The sequence below is a fragment of the Micropterus dolomieu genome, linkage group LG13, assembly GCF_021292245.1.
Source record: "Micropterus dolomieu isolate WLL.071019.BEF.003 ecotype Adirondacks linkage group LG13, ASM2129224v1, whole genome shotgun sequence".
In the NCBI taxonomy this organism is placed as follows: domain Eukaryota; kingdom Metazoa; phylum Chordata; class Actinopteri; order Centrarchiformes; family Centrarchidae; genus Micropterus; species Micropterus dolomieu.
In genome coordinates, this window is record NC_060162.1 from 25,764,657 (window position 1) to 25,774,043 (window position 9,387).

Below are 9,387 nucleotides of genomic sequence, written 5' to 3' on the forward strand. Positions count from 1 at the left end.
AATCTGGAAAACTGAGTCAGTACCGAACTGAAAAAAAGTACATGTAAGTAGGGTTGAACGAGTACTTGGTTGGAACGAGTATCCAGTACTATCTAGTAAAATGTGTCAACTTCCATTTTTTTAAAATGAAACAATAAATATGGTATAGTATGCGATTTATAAAACAACTTCTCTTATATTTCTCTGAAGCTTAATTTTGAGGCAGTTCTGTAAATAGTTTTCTTATAAATATAGCAACTTCTGATCAACTTATGGTTTAAGTCCCACCCACTCATAGTACGGATAATTTAGATGGTTGAACAGGAAAGTATCACTTGTGTCGCAACCTGTACAGACACAGGTAATTGTGTACACCGTGATTGACACCTCTGCTCACCAATCTGTCGTGAGGGTGAATCCCGCAGTAGGAGGAGCTCTGGGCGGGGCCGTGGGCCGAGTTTCCGCCCCCCAGCATGCTGCCGTGGTAACCCTGCTGGCCCATACTGCCACTACTGCTGCTCCAGGGATCGCCACTGTGGTGACCGTCTGGTAGAGAGAAACACAGAGGGGGAGAGAGAGGTACATGTGATGTGCTCTATGCTGGTTTGAGATCAGTTTTATCTCTGTGCAGGCCATAAGAAACTACAAACATACTGAGCTTTCTCTCTGTTAAACCTTCCTGTGACTCACTCAGTGCACCTACATGTAGTTTAGTAATCTAACACACTATGCAGTAACCTGATTTTTTAAAATCCATATAGATAGGACACCTGGTTTTCTTCTTCAGTTTTAAGAATAACCTTTTACACAGATTTGACCTTGACAAACCTGATTTCTGAGACCATTTGTACCTTTATCAATGTCTGTAAAGTTTTGCGTATATTTACACGACAGACACCCAGGTGATAGGGAAAACGACACCGTCTAGAGAAAAATTCGAGTAATTAAATCAGTCTAAGCATTCACTATTGGTAGTCAATAGACTGGAAACACTCCCCAGCAGTTAAATCTATGTCATCAAAACTAGTTTCAACCAAGCGACCCTCCGGATCTGGAAAGTGAAGCCAATGTGTAAGTGCTTTGAACCTAGGGTTGAGCCGATAGACGATGCCATCGTTTGAAGTCTTCTTCAACACAGCATGATGTTCATTTACTAATTTAAAGAGAAAAATAGATGATAAAGCAGGGTATGCTTTAGGGCTATCTTATGATTGACAAGTTACTACCATGGTGACCTTTTAATCAGGATAGAGGTATTTTGTATCCATTGCTCTGTGCACATTTGACAAGAGCTGTTGAAAAAGCTCATTAGGAGTCAGCTGTTCTTTATTTCCAGAAAGTGAATTTTGTTTTAAGCCTGTTTTTCGCCAGCCAAAATTAGCATCCAGGTGTTCTCATAGTTAATGTGAATTACGGCTGCGCCTTGCTAACCAAGCTAGCTTGCGCCACCCACTGGTCCAAATATCGTCACGTCTGGTGTGTGGTTCCAAAAAATCAAAATGACGACGGCCAAAATGCCAAACTCGAGGCTTCAAAACAGTAGTCCACAGAACCAATGGGTGACGTCATGGTGAATATGTCCATTTCTTTTACGCCCCCTTTACAGTCTATAGTCTGAACACACATAAACAAACATTATAGTACTGTATGTCCACAGATATCACTTGTTTGATTAGCTGACAGGTGTCTGTTAAAGTCATATGTGTTCTTTCTGTTACATTAACTAATAATATGTATGATTTTGGTATGAGAACCTCTTTCAGCTAAGAGAGCTCGAGCTCATTTCGTCTGTGATCCAGTGTCCACAATGAGCTCAGAAAGCACTGTAGGGAGTTTTGATGGTGTGTGTGTGTGTGTGTGTGTGTGTGTGTGTGTGTGTGTGTGAGTACCTGGCATGAAGAATGTGCTAGGGAAGCCAGAGCTGGGAGGTTTGGAGGATGGATAACCCGGTGAGTCCCTGTTGTAGTCGGCTGTACTGGCAGAAGGAGCGTACACCTGCAACACAAACACAGAATCACCAATCTGATCAACATGCAACGTGTTCTCATCAAAAGCTCACAGCCAAACACAACCTGCCAAAACCTTCCATTCTCTCATTTCCCTCTTTGAGGCTCAAAGGGATCAGCTTCAGATGTATTTCATTTCCACTACGCTGTAACAGATGACTGACACTCCCCAACGAAGTTCTGAGTGGAATGTTTTAAACCAATCAACATGAACCCTTCATACTCTGACTAGACGAACACACCACATCCTGAACTGCCAGTGGTCTTTACTGACGATTTTCAAACTGGAAAAATACTTCCACTACAATCAGTTTGCTATTATTCACCATCTAGTAAAAAATAAGGAACAAAAAAGCTTTTACTTTTAGGCTTATTTTAAGTTTAGAAGATTTTGCGTAGAAATTATTGTTAATAATAATAATAATGATAATAAAGCTTACAATTTTTAATTTGATGTATTCTGTAAAACTTTAAAGCAGATTTTCTTTTGGATGAATATTTTTCTAATATACATGTAAATATTTCGAAATATTGGCATATCTTCTATCAAGTGTAATAGATTTGTCTATATGTAGTTTAAACATGAAAAGTTTTTATAGCTATGTATATTAAGCTTGTTTTTACATTTTCAAAAAATTTCAAATAATATTATTTCACTTTTTCTTTTTTAATAATTAGATTTTAAAAAATGTTATGCTTTTTAAGCAAACATGCAGTAAAACGTGAGACTGCACGCAGAACCAGCAGCCTGTCATCACTCAGAACAGGTGACGTTCTTCCTCAGCAACACAGCGGCTGCATGAGAACACAATGCCTGTGTTTGGTCATGCCTTCGACTGGGGGTCCCCACAGCATGCCTCTGTGTGTGTGTGTGTGTGCATAGCGTGCGAACACTCAGCCATGACGCTAGCTTGCGCTGCATGACGCAAACCCTGGAACAGCTGTTGAAAGCGCATTTCTGTCTCTGTCTCCCCCACTGATTCACAAAAACACTCCACAGCTACACATAATCTACCTCAACCCCCCCCCCAAAATGACATGGATTGCTACACTAATTATCCCCCCCCCCAAAATGACATGGGTTGCTTTGTTAACTTTAGAGTATTTGCATATGGATGGAACACAGATGTGATAAAACACAGGCCGAAGAAACAAAAGAAAAAGATGGAAAAAAAAACACTTGGGGGCATTATAAAAAAACATCACTCTCTACACTCCCTGGAGGAAATTATTAAAAACAGAAAACAGCCTAAAACAGTTTCTGTCAAACAAAAACCTGACTTTTTACAGATCACAATAAACTCGCTGATTGGCTGGCATTTACTTCTGAGGGGAAAAACTGGCACTGATTTCCTTTGCAATACTGTCGTGTACTCTCAATGGTAAATTGTGTCCCACTGAGTCCTATCTTCAGGACACAGTGGGACCATAAAGAGAATCTAAGAAGGAATCTCAGAGACTCTTGCAACTTTCAAACTGACAAACCAGCAGCCATACCTTTTTTTCTGCAGAAAATAGCCAGCTGTGCATAGGTGTGAAAAAGCAGGGAGATAAGCTGATAGGCGGTGACTTCATTCAGTTCCACATTAGCATGTGCTTTTGCCTTGATGTCTTTGCTTCAGTGAGCCTCCTGGCGATTAACTTTGCAAGATCCAAAAGTGAGCCCCTCTGTGGTTCTCAGGTAAGGAACAAGGGATTACACAAGGATAGGTTTTAGCCTGTGCGTTGTTTTTCTTTAGATCAAAGTGGCACAGCTGGAATTCAACACACTAGGAACTCTGACTACCTGCCGGGTACTACCAGTTAGCCAATCTAAAAAGTCATTTGATCAATACCTTGCTCTAGGAGTATGTTTTGCTCTCAATGACTATACCAGTGGTTTGAGCCACTCTACTTCCATTCGTGTTCACTTATCACATTTGATCAGCCCAGGAGCCACGTATGACATTCATACTGGAGGATGTCGTATCTCATGACTTACATCCAATGTTTCAATGCAGGAAGTATACTCAATGTTTCAATGCAGGAGTGTACTCTGTGTAAGTTGAAAGTAAGAGAGTGCAGGTCGGGGTGGTGGGTGGGTGTGTAGTGAGTCTGACTCAAATGCAGGACACAGATTGTTCACCTTTCTAATAACTCCAACTATGATCTTTCCTAGTGTTTTAGCCACCTAACCATACCGTAACCGCAGTTTGTTTGTCATAGCCATGATCTTTACCTAACCTTTACCTTTATCATTGTTGCCATGTGTGATATTGTAGAAAGCAAGCATTTTAAAAATGTTGGCACTGGACATGAATAAAAAAAGAACACCACCCAGGGTTTTGCAGAAGTCATCCAGCATTGGCTATAGGTTTGCAGTACAGCTGTGTCTTGTTAGAAATAGAATCTCATTAAAATGTAATGTAATGCAAACTTTTAAAATGAATCCGTGCTTTAACTGAATACATGATAGTGGGGCTGACAAATTAAAGCAGACTTGATGTTCATGATTACATGATGTGATGGATTACACAATTTAAGTAAGTCTCAGCATGTTTAAACCAATAGCTGCCTGGAATGGTGCAAAAAAGACATCCAAAAAGTAAAAATAAACAGCATGCGCCTGGAAATATTCCCCTAAAGTATACATAAGCTGTAGTGAAGGACCTAAAACTGGCAAACACACAGGTATGGTCCTTTAATCCTTGCCACTGGAGGCAGTTGTAGACTTCAATCACCCCATGTTTTGTTACACACCGCATCTGACAAGGAAACGCTGGGTTCCAGAGCATAGCCTTGTGTCGACTGTGTTTAGTTCCTGAAACGCCTGGTCGCGGAAAGACATGACACTGGGAACTGTGGGAATGAAAGGTTGAGGTCAGGAAACACCCACCAACCAAACCACGTACACATACACAAACTTGCAGACACACAAACTTACTAAATAGTTGTAAGTAGATGTAAGATGCTAAGAGAAGCTAATCAGCTGGGAGAGGTCGGTAACTTCCCACAATGCACATTGCAGGAGATTTAAGGATCCAAATCCTTTAGCCCCCCCCCCCCCCCCCCCCCCCCCCCCCCCCCCACCACCACACACACACACACACACAAACACGAACACACACATTGTGTCTGTACATGTCATTAGAGCCAAACTAAAATCCCCTATAACATCCATCTCCTTCTCTTCCCCTCTGAGAACTGAGTTTGATGATAAAACCACATTTATTGACCCAAAGCCTATACAAGAAAATGCACACACACACACACACGTTTGTGTTGTTCCTGTTGAAAATATTTTGATTCATGTCTCATGTCGTGCAGGCATATTTTCCCATTGAATGTGTTGAAAGACTGGTGACGAAAGACTGTGATTTAGTGTGTGTGTGTCCATGTGTTTATGTAAGAGTGTGCGTGTTGGTGTGTGTGTGTGTGTGTGTGTGTGTGTGTTACAGAGAGACAGACAGGAACAGGTGCAGAGTGTGTTCAAGTCTGAGGAATGCAGGGAGACACAATAACAACCTCACTTCCTGCAGTCTGCATCACACACACACACACACACACACACACACACACACACACACACACGCACACAGCAGTATCAGTATTCCCACAGTTAGGAAGCGGACCTCAAGCCAATCAGAGAAACCCTGGACAATGTTGTCATTTCACTGACCACATTAGAAATAACTTGTCTCAGTTGGACATTATGACAAAAACCTTGTTACTCTGTGAATATTATCATTGGACAGTGGGTTGAAAATATTGGGATTTTTCTCCTATAACCAGTGGTACCAGTTGTGTAAAGTTATGCTCTGTACCACAATAGAAACACAATGGGAATTGGCTGAACTGGTTCCATAATAGAAGCTGCATTGAAACCAGATAAAGTAGTCCTCTGTGTAATGTCTGAAACACAACAGAACACAAGTGGACCATCGCTCTATCATTGAACCAGTCAAACCAGTTCTGTAAAACCATGATATGTACCACAGTGGAACAACAGAAACCAGGTCTTTGTACCACAACAGAGACACAATAGAAACCACTGAAAGCAATTCTGTAATATTGTCATTGCCATGATAGAAAACTTATATAAATCAGTGGAATCAGTTTCTTACAATATCGGAACCAAACAACTGTTTAACTTGTTTTATGGAAGAGTTTTTGTATCACTATCAAACCCTAATATACACCTGTGGAACAAATCCTCTGTTCTATGGTAGAAACAACAGAAACCAGTGGAACCACTTGTGAAGATCTGATCTGTAACTAAGTAGAAACAGAACAAATGCTAATTTTACAACAGAAAAACAGTTAATTGTAGTGGAACCAGTTCTGTACAATAGTTACTGTGTCACAATAGAAACCCAACAGAACCTAGTCAAACTAGTTCTCAGTACCAAACACGAGACAAAAGATAGGCGTAAAATGATGATCTCCACCACAATAGAAACAGAACACACAACATCCAAACGAGTGTCCTGTACCACAGTAGACACACAATGGAACCTGCGGAGCCAGTACAGTAGAAGCAATATTGAAACCAGTTGAACAATTTATCTTTGTGGAATGACAGAAACACACTAGAAACCAGTAGAAACAGTTCTATAGTTCTTGTATTACAACAGAAAGCTGATATAAACCAGTAAAACCAATTCCCGGCAAGAACCCTGATACAAACCAGTTGACCCTGTTGTTTTCCAGAACAACGACAGATACTTGGAATAGAAACCAGTGGAGCCTGTTGTGTAAAATGATCATGTGTCGAACAGTAGAAATGCTGATAGAATCCAGTAGAAGCGCTTGTGTAACCGCTCACTGTGTCGTGATGTTTGACGGATTGAGAAAATCTTCACAGAACACAAAACATCACAGGTTTCATCAAAGCGTCGCTCTGTGTTGCCCCCGGCAACGAGACGAGAGAATAAAGACACATTCCACAGAAAACTGATTCCTCATGGAGCTAACAAAACACACACAAAGTGTATTCAGAGCAACCAGCTGTGCAACTCACTGACCTGAACCACAGGTACGAACGCAGCACAAACAGCAGCTGAACTTTAATTAGAGAGAAGATTAGTAGTCCTCACACTGAACTGATAGCTCCAAAAAACAATTCATGTTAATGTTAATGTAAATGTGTCTTTGGAAGTTCATGCTCTACACTCTATTCATCTTCAAAAAGAAAATAATACATCATAGGAAATAAGTAGAAAAACTAATGAAAAGAAATGAATAATTCAGTCGTTTAGTCCCAAACTGACACATTGCTTCCTTTAGTCTAATCAATCGAGTCGTGGAACTGAAAAAGCAAAAACAATGACTGAATAACAGCAATAAGTGAGAAAAAAGGAAGCAAAAGGGGAAAAAAAGTATGACTTATTTTGTAGAGTCAACGCAACACTAAAAAAAGAGACAGAAACAAAGAAACAATTTTCTCTGCAGCTTCAGTCATGATTTGTAGACGGCGACGCTGCTGGGCCCTGAAGGGTTTTGTTAGAAAGAGACTGGAAAGATGTAGGAAAAACAATAAATGGAACAATGTGAAATGCAAAAAGTTGGATGCGGATAAAAAGACAGTAAACGGAAACAAAAGAGAGAAAAGTGGAAAGAGAGGAAAAAAAAGAAAAGAAGAAAAAGTAGGCATTTTGTCTTTGTTTAGTGTTTGATGCTTCTTCTGTCTGTTATTGTCTCCAAATGTGGGAAGCATCTGTTCAACCTCTCTGTCTCTTCTCTTCTCCTTCAGCTCCTCTGCTGTGACAAAAAGTTTGTTCACAAAAAAACTGAAAAGTGGAATTATTGTGTTGATTTTGTGGTGGAACAAGATGTTTGCATATTGTAGATCTTAATTTGCAAAGATTCTAAGCAACTCATCTCAGTGTGATGCATTATGCAAAAATTAAATGTGATGCAAAAGCGGTAACTGGACACAACAGACTATAAAACAGCAATATTTCTGTCGAGACTGGCTTTACAGGAACAACACTAACAGTCCACGCCCCTGCAAGCAGCTCTGCCACATATTCTCAGGCATAGCGGTGCTTTAAGCTAAATGCTAATAACAGCTGATGTTTAGCATGTTTAGCATGGTAACATTTGCTAATTAAACAAGCACAAAGTACAGCTAAGGCTGCTGGGAATGCTGTTAGTTTTGCAGATATTTTGTCATAAACTAAAGTTCTGGACACTTTAAAGGTTTGACATGCTGGTGGCGCTAGATGGGAAGTTAAAAGGAATGTAAATCATAAATGAATGTACCAAATTTGGAGCCACTTCATCTAGTAAATGTTGAGTATAAGTTAACCGCTAGTGGCGCTAGATGAAAAGTCAGGGGAAAGCCAATAGAGTTCACTGTATGAAGCGCAAATGGGAATCCATCTAATAGTTGCTGAGATTTTTCAGTCTGAACCAAATTGGCAGACCTACAGACTGACACACCTAGCCAGTCTTAGAGCCACTCGACTAGCATGACTAACAATGACATAATTTGATGTTTAAATGTCTCAAAACGGCTTACATTCACATTTTCAAGAACAAGGACCTGTATAGGCCGAGGATGTCTGGGTAGATGGCTTAGCAAAGCTTAGCAATTCCTCCAACCATATCCAAGTAGGTTTTGATGCCTGGGTCATTTTGTTTAGTTACTGGAGGACATTCTGGGCATGACACAGCAGCAACCTCTGGGTCTGAAAGTGAAACCTTGCAGATGGAACTTAAACCTGAATTCTCTCTAACGGCCAGCAGGGGACGAGTCTGCTGGTCGCAAAAAGAAGTCCGGTCCCATTAGAAATGATGGTAAAATGTTGCTACTTAGCTGAATTATTACCTCAGTAAACCCTTTCATAATGAGTTTATGGTCTCAGTCGCTAGTTTCAAGTCTTCAACACAGCATGATGTTCATTTAGTAAATGTTGGTCCTATTTAGGGGGAGATAAACCAGAAAACAGCGCATTCTTTAGGGCGGAATCACATTATTTTATTAAAAGGCAAGTCATGTTTGAATAGTCTGTTAAGTAGTACATTTTTTGTTAACCTTTTTATTTTTTACCTGTGATTACATTTTAGTTTAGATTCTTTTATATATATATATTTAGCTGACGCTTTTATTCAAAGTGACTTACAATTGCTATGCATGTCAGAGGTCGCACGCATGGGGGTTAAGTGTCTAGCTCAGGGACACAATGGTGGATGTCTCACAGTGGGAATCGAACCCAGGTCTCCCACAGCAAAGGCAAGCATCTTATCTATGCACCATCACCACCCCTATTTAATAAATGATTCAACATGTTAACAGTATACCATAACTTATAAGTCTTTGGTTTTGTTGCAACACTGATAAATAACCTTTGGAGGGAGGGCCAGTAAGTTTCAAACCCACTGGCCCAGCGGGGCCAGTTGCAAAAAAGTTTAACTTTGA

General features: G+C 40.3%; 1 protein-coding gene and 1 long non-coding RNA gene across 5 annotated transcripts in view; one reads left to right on the forward strand and one right to left on the reverse strand.

Annotated features, from left to right (window-relative positions):
- The window catches only part of LOC123981413 (transcription factor 4-like), a 245,674-nt gene that overhangs the window by 49,994 nt on the left and 186,293 nt on the right, over positions 1-9,387 (reverse strand). For all 3 annotated transcript variants that reach the window (XM_046066215.1, XM_046066216.1, XM_046066217.1), the window contains 2 exons: positions 1,869-1,974; positions 377-525 (listed from right to left, as the gene is read on the reverse strand). In XM_046066215.1, coding sequence (XP_045922171.1) covers positions 377-525; positions 1,869-1,974 — 255 coding nt within the window. The remainder of the gene's footprint in view (positions 1-376; positions 526-1,868; positions 1,975-9,387) is intronic.
- LOC123981414 overlaps positions 1-9,387 on the forward strand; it is a 27,790-nt gene that overhangs the window by 9,628 nt on the left and 8,775 nt on the right. The window lies entirely within an intron of this gene.